The sequence below is a fragment of the Leuresthes tenuis genome, unplaced genomic scaffold, assembly GCF_036924035.1.
Source record: "Leuresthes tenuis unplaced genomic scaffold, fLeuTen1.0.hap1 SCAF_24, whole genome shotgun sequence".
Lineage (NCBI taxonomy): Eukaryota > Metazoa > Chordata > Actinopteri > Atheriniformes > Atherinopsidae > Leuresthes > Leuresthes tenuis.
In genome coordinates, this window is record NW_027325378.1 from 29,137,293 (window position 1) to 29,154,500 (window position 17,208).

At 44.6% G+C, this 17,208-nt stretch overlaps 1 protein-coding gene across 3 annotated transcripts in view; it reads left to right on the forward strand.

The window, feature by feature from the left end:
• Positions 1-17,208, forward strand: part of LOC140284468 (supervillin-like) — a 55,487-nt gene that overhangs the window by 27,008 nt on the left and 11,271 nt on the right. For all 3 annotated transcript variants that reach the window (XM_072378333.1, XM_072378334.1, XM_072378335.1), the window contains 11 exons: positions 4,102-4,185; positions 4,550-4,636; positions 4,962-5,139; positions 5,214-5,386; positions 8,329-8,484; positions 9,974-10,110; positions 12,662-12,809; positions 12,890-13,035; positions 13,505-13,680; positions 13,841-13,991; positions 14,082-14,373. In XM_072378333.1, coding sequence (XP_072234434.1) covers positions 4,102-4,185; positions 4,550-4,636; positions 4,962-5,139; positions 5,214-5,386; positions 8,329-8,484; positions 9,974-10,110; positions 12,662-12,809; positions 12,890-13,035; positions 13,505-13,680; positions 13,841-13,991; positions 14,082-14,373 — 1,728 coding nt within the window. The remainder of the gene's footprint in view (positions 1-4,101; positions 4,186-4,549; positions 4,637-4,961; positions 5,140-5,213; positions 5,387-8,328; positions 8,485-9,973; positions 10,111-12,661; positions 12,810-12,889; positions 13,036-13,504; positions 13,681-13,840; positions 13,992-14,081; positions 14,374-17,208) is intronic.

Sequence of the window (17,208 nt, forward strand, 5' to 3'; positions counted from 1 at the left end):
CTGTCATACTGTCTGAGATTGTTGAAGATAAATATGAGGACATGAGTACAAGCATCCATCCTCAATGGAAGAGCAACATAGTTAACTTTGTATATTTTTTTTATCGTCTGAAAATACCAACTTTGGGAATGATGGAATGTTTCTCCAGGTTGTCCTCATTTATACTGTACAGCCTGCATGAAACGCACAGGGTGAATAATTTGATGTTCCATCTTTAAAACAGTTCCAGCAGTACAGATCCAAATCACAACCAAGTGAAACTGCACTCAGATTGTCTTTTCATTGGTCCTAATAAATTCCTCCCCTCAGGACATTTTTTGCTGAGAAATCTGTAATGTTTTCTTCTTGCTTCTTTAAATTCCCTGGACTGTCCTCTCATCTCCGAAACTGTAACCTAATATAGTTAATAACAAAAGTTAAAACATGCATACTTGTTTTCTGGGTCAGCTCTCAAACTGATATCAACACAAACATGCATGCCTATTTTCCAGCATTGATCGTAATACTGGTAAAGCACAGGAAAACATAGCAAATATCAGAAACATTCAACTATCATATGAAATGAAAAAACACTTCTAATAATTCTTTTCTTTTTTGGTGCCTGTGTTTGTGATTATTGCTGCTGGCAGGAATGACATCCTGTATCTTTTTATGTTGCAATGAAGCTGAAGAAGCCTCTGACTGAACAAACTGGGCTGTTTCAACATTAACATATGTAGAGGATCTTCTTCAAATTCGTCAACTTGTGCAGCATTCTTCCTTTAACAATAAAATCCAGGGGCTCCAGAGCAGCACAGAACCAGCCTTCTTCACCAGTTTGTTCAGTTGGAGTCTCTGGCTCTAGTGCTGCTACCCAAACAGATGGCTACAAAGCAGATTGTACCACAATTCAATTCAATTCAGTTTTATTTATATAGCGCCAGATTACAACAATTGTCATCTCAAGGCACTTAAATAATATAGTCCAATTCAAGCCAATTGGAATTCAATTCATTGTAATCATAATCCAATTAATTCATATGGAGCCAATTAAAAAACAATATCCTAGCTAAGGAAACCAACAGATTGCACCGAAACGTGTCTTCAGTCCAATCTCCCGTCCTGAGCCTGAGGGACTGTGGAAAGGAACGACTCCCTTTAACAGGAAGAAACCTCTGGCAGAACCAGAACCAGGAAGGAACCTCTGGCAGAACCAGAACCAGGAAGAAACCTCTGGCAGAACCAGACTCAGGAAGAAACCTCTGGCAGAACCAGACTCAGGAAGAAACCTCTGGCAGAACCAGACTCAGGAAGAAACCTCTGGCAGAACCAGAACCAGGAGGAAACCTCTGGCAGAACCAGGAAGAAACCTCTGGCAGAACCAGAACCAGGAAGAAACCTCTGGCAGAACCAGAACCAGGAAGAAACCTCTGGCAGAACCAGAACCAGGAAGAAACCTCTGGCAGAACCAGAACCAGAAAGAAACCTCTGGCAGAACCAGAACCAGGAAGAAACCTCTGGCAGAACCAGAACCAGAAAGAAACCTCTGGCAGAACCAGAACCAGGAAGAAACCTCTGGCAGAACCAGAACCAGGAGGAAACCTCTGGCAGAACCAGGAAGAAACCTCTGGCAGAACCAGAACCAGGAAGAAACCTCTGGCAGAACCAGAACCAGGAAGAAACCTCTGGCAGAACCAGAACCAGAAAGAAACCTCTGGCAGAACCAGAACCAGGAAGAAACCTCTGGCAGAACCAGAACCAGAAAGAAACCTCTGGCAGAACCAGAACCAGGAAGAAACCTCTGGCAGAACCAGAACCAGGAAGAAACCTCTGACAGAACCAGGAAGAAACCTCTGGCAGAACCAGAACCAGGCCATCCGCCTCGACCGGCTGGGGTTTGAGAAGACAGAAAAGAGGGAAAAGAGGGGGGAAAAACACCATAACACCATTCAAAGGATACCTGTTGGAACAGGGAAACACAAGTTAATGACCACAATAATGTCACATGGACATAAAATCATTTGAGAAATTAAACAGGGGGAAAAGAGAGCAAAGTGAGGAAAGGTGTGACAGATGAGGTCCCCCAGCAGTCTAAGCCTATAGCAGCTTAACTATGGGATGTTTCAGGATCACCTGAGCCATCCCTAACTATAAGCTTTATCAAAAAGGAAAGTTTTAAGCCTAATCTTAAAAGTGGAAAGGGTGTCTGCTTCCCGGACATTTACTGGCAGCTTATTCCACAAGAGAGGGGCCTGATAACTGAAGGCTCTACCTCCCATTCTACTTTTAGAAACTCTGGGAACAACAAGTAAACCTGCAGTTTGGGAGCGAAGTGCTCTGTTAGGAAAATATCTTACAATGAGATCTTTAAGATATGATGGAGCTCGGTCATTAAGAGCTTTATATGTGAGGAGAAGAATCTTAAATTCTATTCCACACATTTATTGAAAATATATATATAACACAATATATCTAACACTCCTGTCTTCCTCCCTGAAGACTTTCTTTTTGCAGCTTATTCAGGTCACCAGGGTTAGTTATTGGGGGGGGTAATACTCTTGTTGGTGTAATTTGTCACACACACCCTGTGGCTCATAGTGGTTCAAATCTGTAGATTCAAAGCATCCCCAGAGCCATTTTTTTCAAAGTTCGTACTGTGACAGGTTGATGCTCAACAATGGGTGTATAATATGAGGTAAAAATAACCAGAATGTAGTCTGATTTTCCTAATGGAGCACAAGCAGAGGAGCTCTATGCATCTTTTACATTTGCGTAGAATAAGTCAAAATTTTCAATTTTATCTTTTGGAACAAACTGACAAACTTGAAATATTGAAAGTGTAGCAGAGAGAGACACTAAAAATCTGATGATGTCACAGATTAGCAGTACCAGCAGTACTACATAACATGTACACCGCTACCAGAATAACACGGATGAACCGACTTCCAGGTCCGCCTACTTCCACCTCCGGAACATCAACCGCCTCCGCTCTTCACTCACTCCCAACAGCGCAGCTATCCTGGTTCACTCTCTGGTCACTTCCTGCCTGGACTATTTCAATTCCCTTCTCTTTGGTCTTCCCCACAAGCTCCATAAACTCCAGCTGGTCCAGAACGCTGCTGCCTGGATCATCACCAAAACACCATCCATCAGTCACATCAACCCGTTCTACACCAACTCCACTGGCTTCCCATCAAACACCGTATCAACTTAAAAATCCTGCTCTAGACGTTTAAGGCCACCCATAACCTCGCCCCCCCATACCTCTCTGCCCTCCTATGCTTCAGTACCCCCACCCGGTCTCTCAGATCTGCCTCCTCCATCAGCCTGACTGTCCCCCCAGCACGTCTGTCCACCATGGGGTTCAGAGCCTTCAGCCGCTCTGCCCCCTCTCTGGAACTCCCTGCCCCCTGACATCAGGAATATTGACTCAGTTTCAGTTTTTAAGACTGATCTCAAAACCCACTTATTTCAACAGGCATTTGACCTGTAGTACCTGTCTTTTTGTTCTGCTGCAAACTTAAATTTAAATTGTGTTTTATATTTTGATTGTTGTACGGTGACCTTGAGTGCCATGAAAGGCGCCTCACAAATAAAACGTATTATTATTATTATTATTAACTCTCGGTAGATAAAATGTATGTAAACTTACAGCTAGCAGTCTAATGTCCCAGCTACAGATCTTCTCCCTTCTCCTTAGTTGGAAGGTCAGTTAGCTTCCCACATTTGTAACATCTCTTGTGTTGGCATGGTAACTCATAAGATGAAAAGTGTGAAATACGAGGAGAATCCACTCAAGGAGCAGTGCAGAAAAAGCTTTAAGAAATCAATGTTATTGGTGGAAATATCAAAGACAAAATGCACACAACATGATCAGAGATGCTGGAACTTGCTGCCATTGTGGTGCAATGCATTCCAGAGGAACAAATCTCTGATCAACACACATGAAATAAGTCCTTATGTAACCAACATGATGCATTAATTACTGTGTGAATACAGTTCAAGTACATCTTTCATATTTTCCCCAGTAAGACATGTACAAAGCACAACAAGGCCTTTAGCCTCACACCTCCTTTCCATCACACACCATGTTACTATCTGCCTCTCGGTGTGTTCCTGCAGGCCTGGTCTCTTCTTCTGCTGTTTGGTCTCCAATTCTGTCAAAACCCAAGAACAGCAGCCCTGCCATCTCCAAACCACAAGAAGGTGATTTTTACTGGCTTTTTTATTCTGCTCTGAGCATTTTTCCACACTGTCTGTTATGTCCCACTGTTGTCCTGATGTGCCCTGCAGCTCAGTAAGATCCTATTGAATTTACACCTGATGACATGAATTAGTTGTCACCAGAAACACATTTTTTAAACATTCACTTAATTAACATTGCTTTATAGAATATGAACGCTGTCCCATCACCTGAGTAACCTTTGTGACTACATTCAGATTAACGTCATTGTTCTTGCAGCTGTTCATCATCCATAGTCATCATCAAAGTCAGCTGGAGGCTGCCTTTTCAGAGATCAAATCAATTTAACAGCTGTGTGTGTATGTGTGTGTGTGTGTCTGTCTGCAGAGATCAAGGCCATGCCAGATGTGAACCTAGAGTCAGACAGGAAGCTGGATAAGCTAGAGTCATTCCTGGACAAGCTCAACAGTAAAGGTTATTTGCTCTCTGGGTATTCATTCTATTTGTGTTTGGCTCAACAAGATGGAACAAAGTGAGGAGTCAGCCCGTCTCCCTGTAAACATGTTTAGCGCAGAATATCCTTTGTACATGCGCATGAGGGCAATATTTACGTCTAAACCCTTTTTCCGGTTTGGTTAACGGGAAAACGCTTACGTTGTTATACACAGTTGGTGTGTTTTTATATAATATTATAATATTTGGAATAATTGTTGTTGGTTTTTATGTTTCTAGCAATAAAAGATGGAACGCATAAACAACAAGCAGACATGTGTTTACACTGTGTTCTGTTCACCCACAGTGTCCGCGATGCCAGAGGCAACCATCACTGTGACTGACACGAAGTTAAAGGAAGTGATGACCCTTGAAGATGAAACTTTTTCCAAGTTCTACCGCCAAGTGGATCACCTCCCCACTAACTCCAACAACGTGGAAATAGATGATGACTTTGATGACATATTTAACCCCCAGGTCCCAAAGTAAGCTGTCACTGTCAGAAGTCAATGACAAAATCTCTAAAAAGATTGACCTTTGACCTCTGGTCTCCCCACAGGCTGACCTCAGTGATGGTGCAACACAAGCGGGCAGTACGTCCCACTCGTAATGTCCAATCATCCAGGAACCCTCTGAAGATGCTGGCTGCAAGGGAAGACATCAGACATGAGTACACAGAGCAGAGGCTCAATGTTGGCCTGTTGGAGAGCAAAAGAATGAAGGCTGAGAAGAGTGAGTGCTGAGAGCTGCAGTAACAGACACAGAATGTGGCCGGCTGCTTAGAGTAATTTAGGTTCTTTTCTTAGAACTTCCTATTGTGATTGTACAATGAAAAAAAGAGCTCTTGTTTCCTGTTGAAGTTTAATTTACATATATATATATATATGGTCATTTATTTAACATGGGGGGGTAAGACAGCACTCTGGACGTATGGTAATGAGGACATAACACCAAAGATTCAGGTCAATAGCACAAGGATAAGAGAGACATGGGACTTAATATTTCTATAGCGGTCTCTGGCTAATTATAGGGATGACTTACTGCGTGAATCATAACTTGGTTATTTTAACTCGGCCCTATTTATTACCAAACCACAGCCGAGGTTCCTTGAGAGGTAGACAAGGGTGGACCTTACTTTTCGCAGAATCCAGAGAATTTGGCCACCGGCTCCCAGGAGTTTGGATGAGCAAGTCCCCAAGTGGACGCTTGTAGATTGTCTTTCTCTGGTGGAATGGTGGCCGGTGGAGCAGCTCAGGATCCTTGGAGCGTGCGGTCCAGTCTCTGGTTCTGGTTCGTCTTGAAGGAACCTGATGCGGTATCTCGTCACCCCTTTTGCAGAAGGGTGCGGGCAGGTGTCTGAGTGGCTTTTGAGTGGGGTTGAGTCAAAATAACCCCAACAAAAATGGTGTTTTCAAGTAAACTTGGTAAAAAAAAAAAGGAATTAGGTTAAGTTTGCCCTAGGAATTTTGCTTAGGAAATGAGCGTCTCATAAAGGTAACAAAAATGGGATAAGTGAAATAGTCTAAGTAGAGGTTAAATAAGTGACTAAAAGAGTCTGAAAGTGTAAAATAAACTATAACTGAAACAAACAAAACTAAAAACTTAACTAAAGACTCAAAATTAGACTGGACTTGAATGGCAGCGCGCTTCGCTTTCACTGGCGAGGGCGGAGTTTCGTCACTGGTTTAAGGAGTTCTGGTGCAGGAGAATAAAATACAGAATGATTTTAATCCCAAGATTCGCTGTCGCGACCTGTAGATGGCGCTGTGGTTCCACAGCACGACGGTCGGGTCCTATGGAGTAATATTAACTTTCCTGGTGTTTTACGTACAGCTTCGTGGAAAGTCTTAAAATGATGCTTGAGCTGTCCCTTTTCGTATTTCACAGTCAGTAGGTAATCATGAGGCATATTGGTAACAGATTCATTAATCCATCTGAAACTGGCTCTGAAGCTCTTCCTTATTTCCAACAAGAGTCTGTCTTTTGTCCGGATGGTGAGTGTCATGTTTTAATTTACAACTCTTTAGATAAGGATGGTAATGTTCTTTTTGGTATGTGCTTCACTGACCTATCTGGTACCAAAAGGTGAGTCTTTGTTTATCCAACTCAGCTCTGGCCGGCCAAGCAGATGTTAGTCGAACTCCAGAATCTTTCAAAGGTGGAAGGTCCTTGTTTAGAATGTTTTTTCACTCAGTTTCTCATGATTGTAAATTAGGGGGTTTGTTATTTTGAAACCACTCCTAACAGATCAAAGAAAAAGGTTTTCTTTGGGTCTCCCGTCTTTTACTGGTCATCAGAAGTACGCTACAACTTCCACATTCAGTCATCCAATTTTCCAATCAGAGAATTAGATTCCAGGACAGTCAACCCCTTATCAATTTATCCATCCGCCCATCTATTCAGTTTCCATACCTGCTTTAGCTGGAGCCTATCCTAGCTGCCATCAGGCCAGAGGCAGGGTTCACCTGGACAGGTCACCAGTCCATCACAGGATTCCACTACAAAGTATAAGACGTCCATTAAGGAAACAGCCACATGTTTTTTGTTGTTTTACATACTGTATAAAGCACCAGGTCAGCTTTCTCAGAACACTTAGCTCTCAAAATAAGATCCAATATTCAATAATAATTATCAAGGTAACAGTGAATACATCAATAAGCCATGAACAGATTCACAAATCAACACAAACATACTCTAAAGTAAGGACTACATTTAAATGTTCGAAAATGAATAAGACCCCAAGAACAGGAGAGCCCGGCCCAAAAAAGTACCAGGACACACTAACTGGGAGAAGTATTAGGTTCACGAATGCAGCCTCCCTTTATGTGTAACATCATGACAATGTGAAAATCCCAGAAAACAATGTTTGTTGTACATTACATCTAATAAGGGTTCACCATTCAGTCTGGAACGTTACCATCCAGAAAACCTCGCCTCCTTTTATGACGATTCTCCCTCCGATGCACCTGTCACTCATTCAGGTGTGTCGTCTTTTTTTGTGTCAGCCAGGGCCAGTTCATACACTTAAATACAAGTTGTTCAGTGTTATTTCAGTCTTTTGCAGTCATACAGTAATTACACATTTTAGATAGACCACAGTGCAGATCGGCCTGTGCTGCTTTCAGCTTTGTGTCACTTAGAGCATCTCTCATGTCCTATGATATAACCACGTAATCGCCTAGTTTCTGGTCTTCTTCTTCTCTCTCTAATGAGCTGTTGACCTTTATTGTTTGAAACAAAAGGCTCACTCTTTGGCTGCTCCGCCTTTTGGCGACAGCAGTACATCAACCTCAAGTACAAAATGACTGCTGGTAACACTGACACTAAACATCCCTGCCTGCTTTGAGTGACCCTTCAGGAGTTCTTTTAGGATGTGAGCTGACCACCATGCGGGTCCCAACTCTGTGATTGTGCAGGGGAGGCTTCACAAGCTCTGTGTTGTTTACAAGCTGCACGTGCTCTGCAGCTGGTTTTCACTGTGACAAAGTTGGGGTCATGTAACTTCATCTTTCATCTTCTCTGACAGAAAAAAAACGGCAGCAGGCTGTCAGCCTCTGCTGTGCTGGTTGCAGAGACCTTCACTGTCATACCTAAAATACCATTTGAACGTCTGGCTGTTCTCTCTTAATCTTGTGTGTCTTTGTTGTGTTTGTGCTCCTCTGTGTTCTTTGCAGTGAATCAGAACTCTGGTTTCTCTGAAGTGGCTCTCGCTGGTCTGGCCAGCAAGGAGAACTTCAGCAACGTCAACCTGCGCAGCATTTGCATCTCTGAGCAGATGTCCAACAACAGTGCCGTGCCATACAAGAAACTCATGCTTCTGCAGGTCAAAGGTCAGTTGAATGAAGAGACTGTTCTGATAGTTCACATGTTCCTGTACGACCAGCACAACAGTGTGGTTGTAGTGCTGAGCCCTGCACTGCCTGTGGAAGGTTCTTTCACAAAACAAAGTCTAAGGAGGAGTTGCAGTTCCAGTAACAGTTGATCAGCTAGTTAGATCGACATGCAGTATGTGTGAAATCAATCTTTGAGGTGAGTCTTTAGCATCTCCTATGTTTTAGTAGTTTGAAAGAGGGTGAAAAAAGAAGTGGCCACTGATTCACACAGAGCTCAGAGGATGCTGCTTCAAGCGTGTCCTTCAGAGGATATCTAAAATGGGAGACAAGAGTTGGTCTATTTTGGTGTATTTGCATCTCCTCCACACGTCTGTTGGTGGCAGCTGTGGCTCCAAATCATTCTCCCCATCAGTGGTGGTCCTGGCTTGCTGTGTGCCCTGGGCAAACACCCCCCTCTCTTAAAATTTCTATAGTTTTTAAGTTTTAATGTAAACAGTTAGCTCACAGTGGAGCTAATGAAATAAAGCCAATAGTTTTTGGCCACACACTGCCTTTATCAGGGCTTAACAATTAAATTAATGTATAAAAGTAGTAGCATAACATAGCTAATGTTGCTACTTCTAGCTATTATTACCAAGAGGCTAATAAACACACTAACTCACATTTGGCTATTGCTATCTGTTTCATTGAATGCATCATACTCAGAGACACTGACATGACGGCATAGTGCAGGGATGTCCAAAGTGGGTCCTCGAGGGCCGCTATCCTGCAAGTTTTAGATGTTTCCCTGCTCCAACACAACTGATTCAGATGAAATGGATCTCTTCAAAAGATTGTTAAGTTCTGCACAAGCCTGGTAATGATGCATTGATCTGAATCAGGTGCGCTGAAGTAGGGAAACATCTAAAACCTGCAGGACAGCGGCCCTTGAGAACCGGATGTGGACATCCCTGGCATAGGGCATACCTTTATCTTTTGACCTTTTCTCTTCTTATTATTTCCTTCTTTTCCTGAACTGGGCACCTCACAGCTTTTTTGACCTTTTATTTTCCTTCCTTCATTGAGCACGCATTTGACTTGAGCATCAACTCTCCTGACGTAATCCGCGTCCGTCTTCTGCTTCTGCATGATGCGCTGTACGGTTTTAGCTAGCTACATATTGTTGGAACTAGAAAAGCCCAAACAGTCACGGTGCGCCCTTTCACAGATTGTGCCCTGGGCGACTGGCCACTTCGCCCATAACTTTGCTTTAGCATTGATGGCTTTGTATGTAGACAAGTGTATGCCTCTGCCACAGACAGGAGATGGAGCCAGGGCCCAGAGGGTTGTAATCTAAAAAGGTGCAGAGTCAGATACATGCACATACATGTACAGGGTCAAATGGTGATAGCTGGCACAAATCAGGTCCGCTGCTGGCAGTTTGATAATCTAAGCGTGCTGACAGGTGGGCTCCAATTATCGCTCTCTGTGTGTTTGTGTAAAACAGGCCGACGGCATGTCCAGACCCGACTGGTCGAACCAAGAGCATCTTCACTGAATAGCGGCGACTGTTTCCTGCTCATCACACCGCACCACTGCTTTGTCTGGATCGGAGAGTTTGCCAATGTCATTGAGAAAAGCAAGGTGAGGAACTATTGTTTGAACGCAACATCAGGGAAAAGAAAACATCTTGCCTTTTTTAACTGTTTGTAATTAATGTTTGATCTGCATTGTGCATGTGCTCAGCTTGTATGTGAATCTGAAATGATTAACAAGCCTGTCAGTAACATTCTGCACGTGGGACAGGCTTCATGTGCTGGATGTAAATACACTGTGAGGTGGCAGTGGCAGCTCGCTACAGCAGCTCCGATCTCATCAGCTCTTTATTGAGATTTTCCAGTAAGGTTTTTCTGTTAAAACAGATTTTGGAAACCTTCTTCTATGCTGGTTTGGATGCTGTGCAGATGGAATGAGCTCTGCTAGAATTACAACACTTTTTAAGTGACACTTATCTGTTATGAAGTGTAACCATGCCAACAAGAGAGTAAACTGATCTTTCCAAAGCCCAACTAATGCCTGGAAGAAAAATGAACTGATGAGGATACGTCTAGGAGGCAGAGAAGGAACAAAATGAAGAATGCATGGGCTTGGATTCCTGATGAGGACTCAGCAAGAATGTCAGGCAGGCAGTATTATTTGTTTCACTGGGACCTGACTGCAGGAACAACTCTAACAGCTCTCCATTCAGCTGTAAGACTTCAGAGGTAGCACTGAGAGAGTTCACCTGTGTTACCTGCTGACACTGTGTGACATCATCAGCTAAGTTGTTGCCAAGAAAAAAACCAACACAATCCATTCATGGAGATCGCTGAAGAGTTCTACCACACCTTCCTGTCTGTTACACTTCAACTTTACAACTTTACTTCAACTTAACTCAATTTTTATTCTTGTTTGCTTTGTTATCTATTACAATGATTTATACTACAGCAATACAATTTTCTTTTGGGGATTAATAAAGTATTATTTATTAGAATACTTCTTTTTTTATGGTATAATTAACTGATTTTTATATTTATCCTTTTTTTTAATAATATTTTGACCTTGTCCCTTAAACATTAGCAAAATCTTCCATCCATCTATCATCTGCCGCTTCTCCGGGGGTCGGGTCGCGGGGGGCAGCAGCTTGAGCAGAGAAGCCCAGGCGTCCCTGTCCCCGGCCACTTCCTCCAGCTCCTCCGGGGGGACCCCGAGGCGTTCCCAGGCCAGCCGAGAGACATAGTCTCTCCAACGTGTCCTGGGTCCTCCCTGGGGTCTCCTCCCAGTGGGATGTGCCCGGAACACCTCACCAGGGAGGCGTCCAGGGGGCATCCTAACCAGATGCCCGAGCCACCTCATCTGACTCCTCTCAATGCGGAGGAGCAGCGGTTCTACTCCGAGCCCCTCCCGGATGTCTGAGCTTCTCACCCTATCTCTAAGGGAGAGCCCAGACACCCTGTGGAGGAAACCCATTTCGGCCGCTTGTTTTCGCGATCTTGTTCTTTCGGTCACTACCCACAGCTCGTGACCGTAGGTGAGGATGGGAACGTAGATTAACCAGTAAATACAGAGCTTCATCTTCTGGCTCAGCTCCTTCTTCACAACGACGGGTCGGTGCAGAGCAACACTGCAGATGTCGCACCGATCCGCCTGTCAATCTCCTGCTCCATTCGTCCCTCGCTGTGAACAAGACCCCGAGATACTTGAACTCCTCCACTTGGGGAAGGATCTCATTCCTGACCCGGAGAGAGCATTCCACCCTCTTCCGGCTGAGAACCATAGTCTCGGATTTGGAGGTGCTGATTCTCATCCCAGCCGCTTCACACTCGGCTGCGAATCGCTCCAGTGGGAGCTGAAGGTCACGGCCTGACGACGCTAACAGAACCACATCATCCGCAGAAAGCAGAGACCTGATTCTGAGGTCGCCAAATCGGGCACCCTCAACGCCCTGGCTGCGCCTAGAAATTCTGTCCATAAAAGTTAGGAACAGAATCGGTGACAAAGGGCAGCCCTGACGGATTCCAACTCTCACCGGAAACGTATCCGACTTACTGCCGGCAATGCGGACCAAGCTCTGGCACCGGTCATACAGAGACCGAACGGCCCCTATCAAGGGGTCCGGCACTCCATACTCCCGGAGCACCCCCCACAGGACTCCACGAGGGACACGGTCGAACGCTTTCTCCAAGTCCACAAAACACATGTGGACTGGTTGGGCGAACTCCCATGCACCCTCCAGGATCCTGCCGAGGGTATAGAGCTGGTCCACTGTTCCACGGCCAGGACGAAAGCCACACTGCACCTCCTGAATCCGAGGCTCGATTATCCGACGGATCCTCCTCTCCAGTACCCCCGAATAGACCTTACCAGGGAGGCTGAGGAGTGTGATACCCCTATAGTTGGAACACACCCTCCGGTCCCCCTTTTTAAAGAGGGGGACCACCACCCCGATCTGCCAGTCCAGAGGCACTGTCCCCGATGTCCACGCGATGCTGCAGAGGCGTGTCAGCCAAGACAGCCCTACAACATCCAGAGCCTTGAGAAACTCAGGACGGACCTCATCCACCCCAAAAACAGAACACCTTTTTTTTTTTGGGTCACATTTTAAAAAGAGCTTTTCCATAAGTAATAAGACTATCTCTCTTTGTCTTTCCTTCAGGCTTCTGAGCTGGCAAATTTCATCCAGAGCAAGAGAGATTTGGGTTGTCGAGCTAACTACATCCAAGTTATTGAGGAGAGTATCAGCACACACAGCCATACCATCAAGGAGTTCTGGAAGATTCTTGGGGGGCATTCAAGTTATCAGTGTAAGGATTTATATAAGTCAATTTTGAGGGAACAGCCCCTGAAGTTCTAAAATAAGCTGTCTTTACTTTTCTTCTGATAGCTGCAGGAACACCAGATGAAGATGAGCTTTATGAAGGTGCCATTGTGGAGACAAACTGCATTTACCGCTTGATGGATGACAAACTGGTTCCAGATGATGATTTTTGGGCCAAAATCCCTCGTTGTTCTCTGCTAAACCCTAGGGAGGTGGGACACAAAAACTCTGTTAACTTCTGTTGCACCAGTTCACAGCAGAAATAATCTCCCTTTGCAAGAAGTCAAATGTGTTCAATTTAAATAAATCTGCATACAGGCCAATTCTGTCTAAGTCCAATCCTGAAGTAACAAATGCATGAACATCACCCTGAGACAGGATGTTCCTGATTTTAGCAATATTACGAAGGTGAAAGAAGGCAGTCCTAGAAACCAGTTTTATATGTGCGTCAAATGATAAATTCTGGTCAAAAATAACTCCAAGGTTCCTCACTGTAGAGGAACAATTACTATTTAGAGTAATTACGTGGTCAGATAGTTTTCTTCATGACATATCTGTAAAGCAGTCTGAACAAGGGAGTTAGTGCAAAGAGACTTTGGCTCTCCTCAGTCATGGTGTTGCAGAGATTGTGCAGCTTCTCCTATTGAGAGAACACCTCTGTGTTTTGTGTCCTCTGTGCAGGTTTTGGTGTTTGACTTTGGCAGTGAGATGTACATTTGGCATGGGAAGGAGGTGTCTCTGGCACAGAGGAAGGTCGCCTTCCAGCTGGCTAAGCACCTGTGGAATGGCACTTTCGACTATACAAACTGTGACATCAACCCACTGGACCCAGGAGAGTGCAACTCACTCATACCAAAGTATGGAGACTTATTCTAATCTGCTTATATTCAATACACAACTTCCAGGACAAGTTCATGATGCTGTCCCCTTTCCTGAATCAATTTAAGAAAGAAAATATTGTCTCTAAATGTATTGATGACTGAAACCCTGGTGTTGTGTAATGGTGTACCTCTGTAGAAAAGGCCATGGTAGACCTGACTGGGCAGTGTTTGGCAGACTCACCCAACACAATGAGACCATCCTGTTCAAAGAAAAGTTCCACAACTGGAGTGATTCCAGGAAAACACCCAGTCCCACAACTTCTAATGATCATGTTGCCGATCACAAGGTGACAAAAAGTAATTTATGTCCACAAAGTTGTCCTACTGTCATTGAAGTTGTTATTGGACAAGACTCTGTCTTTCTCTTTTTCACTCAGTTCTCTCCCCAGGAGCAGCCCATATCTGATCAGCCCTGTGCCTATAACGCCTCCCTGATGCTGGCTCTCGTCCAGGCTCCGGTCTGCACCACACTGGATGGGTTTAATGTGGGCCGGGGCTATGGCCTGGTGGAGGCAGAGGAGTGGCGGTGCTACGAGATTAGAACTCTGGCAGTAGAGGTTTGGCACATCCTGGAGTTTGACTACAGCCGCCTGCCTTGCCAAAGCATTGGACAGTTCCATGAGGGTGACACCTACGTGGTGAAATGGAAGTATATGGTCAGCACTGCAGGTCAGTACTCAGCTCTAGAGTTGCACGATACCCACGGTACCCCGCGGTGCCAAATCGTTACGGTTCCTACTATACTAGAAATTCTACACAACGGTACTACCACAGCGTGAATGCTACACAGCGGCCGCCGCTACTCTCCTCCCGGCTTCTCACCGCTTGCTACACCCTTATAAACAAACCCACACAGCAACCACTGCAACCGAACCACACAGCTGCCGAATGATTGGCTGTTTGCCTGTTACTGGTGGCCTCCGGGATATGATAGGCTGTTTCCGCACGCTGGGTCCACCCATCTGTTTGCTGATTGGCTGTTCGTGTGTTTCTGACAGCTAGAACGAACACCATGTAGACAGCTCCGCTTTGATAGAAATTTGTCTCACCCAGATGCGCGCACAGCGGTCACAAACAGGAGACAACACGCACACACTCACCATGGCAGAAGCACCGGGCCCGAGCTGCGAGTCTGCCGCAGCGTGCTCGTTAGTGGCACCACTAAAAACAAACCCCAAAAGCCATATTTGAAACTATTTTGGGTTTAAACGAGGCACAGATGGTAAAGCAATAGACGTGGCCGTCCACTGTGCAGGCGCTGCCATCAAGCTATAGGAGCCAAAGGAGGCAACAGATTTACATGATGAAAACCAGGTTAGTATTTCCTGTTTATTTTCTAATTGGCTAATATTAGGCCATATGCTCCGTTTACAGGCTGAAGAATGAAGAGTTAAAAGATGTCAAAGCACCTATAAATACATGAAAATATAGTTTTCACAGGGAATCAGTTCCTGTTTATTGTACTTTGTCCTCTAAGTATTCATAACTTGTACAAATACATTGCAGTTCATAAAAATAATAATAATGCAAAAAGGACGCAGTATCGCGATAATACCCGGAACCGTGATACTTTGTCTGGTATAGTATCGTGGTTACTTATTTTGGTATTGTGACAACTCTAAACATGAATGTTACTAAAATGCAACGAGCGATGTTACTCCAACACGTACCACCAACATAAATACAATACAAACCACTTTATTCACTGTTGGCAGTGGCCCTCTTTCAGCAGGATTCAGTTAGACAGCTCATGGTTGTATTTTCTAAATGTTCTAAAAGGAATATGTTGATGTAGATTCCAGTCATCCAGGTCATGGTAATCATAACAGCTTGAATAAGGGTAACTGGACTTCTTTTTGGATCTTGAAGATGTTTCAGCTCTCATCCGAAAAGGCTTCTTCAGTTCTGAACTAGATGGTGGGGAGTATCAGCTTATAAGCAGAGAGGGTCGTTACAGTCACGTGTCACTGAACCACCTGCCCACTGTGCATGTCATTTGTCATTATCACCTCTGAACTGTCTTCCTGCCTGGAAGGGCGAGTTTTGGTCACAGGGTCCAAGGTGTGAATGATTGTGAAACTGCCTGGGGAGGAGACACAATGCTGCTCTGTAGGTGCTGGGAAGGTGCTACCTGAGACCAGTCCTCTGTTCAAAGATGTTTTTTCCAGTTTAAGACGGATGGCTTCCTTGACTCCTCTCTCAAACCATCTGTCTTCTCTGTCCAGAATGTGTACATTAGTGTCGTCAGAGTGTCCCTTTTTCTTCAGATGTAGGTGCACTACTGGGTCTGGACCTTAAGAGGTGGCTCTCATATATTTATGCCATGTTTATGTTTCAGCATTTAGAGGTGACAGGGGTGGCAGTGTAGAGATAGAGTGCAGGCATTGAGGGAAGTACAGGGTAAGTGCTAGGATAGGAGATGCTCTCTGAAGAACTGTCAGCTGTCAGGTGTGAAAAGAGTCTGAATTGTCTTAGGCGTGGTGTAGGAGCTGCTAGACGACAATCCTGTGACGACCGGAGGGGCCCGAGTCGTGACGTAAGCCTTTGCAAGAGCATTCAAGTAGATGGGAGCCGTTCCATTAAGCACTTTGTAGCTAACATCAGGGACTTGAACCTGATGCGGGCAGCTAAGGGCAGCCAGAGGAGCTCAATGAACAGAGGGGGGACGTGTTCTTTTAGGCTGACCGAAGACCAGACGTCCTGCCGCGTTCTGGATCATCTGCAGAGGTTTCACAGCACAGGCTGGGTGACCAGTTACTATGATCTGATCTTTCTTTTGTTTAGCAATGCAAAGCGGCACAATTGAGCAGCAGAGCTAACGTGATCTTTAAAGGTTAGTTGGTCATCAATCATGACACCCAAGTTTCTAGCTACCTTTGATGGTGTCACGATTTACGTTCTGTTCCATGTCTTGTCTCGTCATTTCCTGTTTTATTTTGAAAGATCACTGACCTTCTCCTCTCGTTTCAGTTATCTTGCCCTTCCTCCCGTGTCAAGTGTCTCATTGTCTTCCCTGATTCCCAAGTGTTTCCACCTGTTCCCCTTGGTCCCTCATGTGTTCAAATAGTCTGAGTTTCCCTTGTCTGGTGCCAGTATGTTGTCTCTCCCCATGAGCTGCATTACCAGCCTTTTGTCTTGAGTCATAGTTTACCACGATCTTAGATTCCACGAGCCTGCAGAGAGCGATCCTCCTGCAGTGTAATCTTGTTTTGTAATTTATTCTTATTCATAGCATTAATTTATTTATTCAGTACGGTAAGTTTCATAGCCTTGTTTGTTCCTCCGTTCTCAAGGAGAGATTTTTCATTGCAACCTTTCATAGTCGCCTCCGTTAAAGGAGAGCTTTAAGTTTCTAGTTGTTTCATAGTGCTCCTGTTTTTCGAGTGCGTCCTTTGTTTAAACCGCCTCGTTAGGAGAGCGTGTCTTTGTTTTAAGTGTTCATAGCTTTTCTGTTTCCTCCCAGTTTGGAGAGTTTTTATGTTTTGTAACTTTCATAGCTGCGCT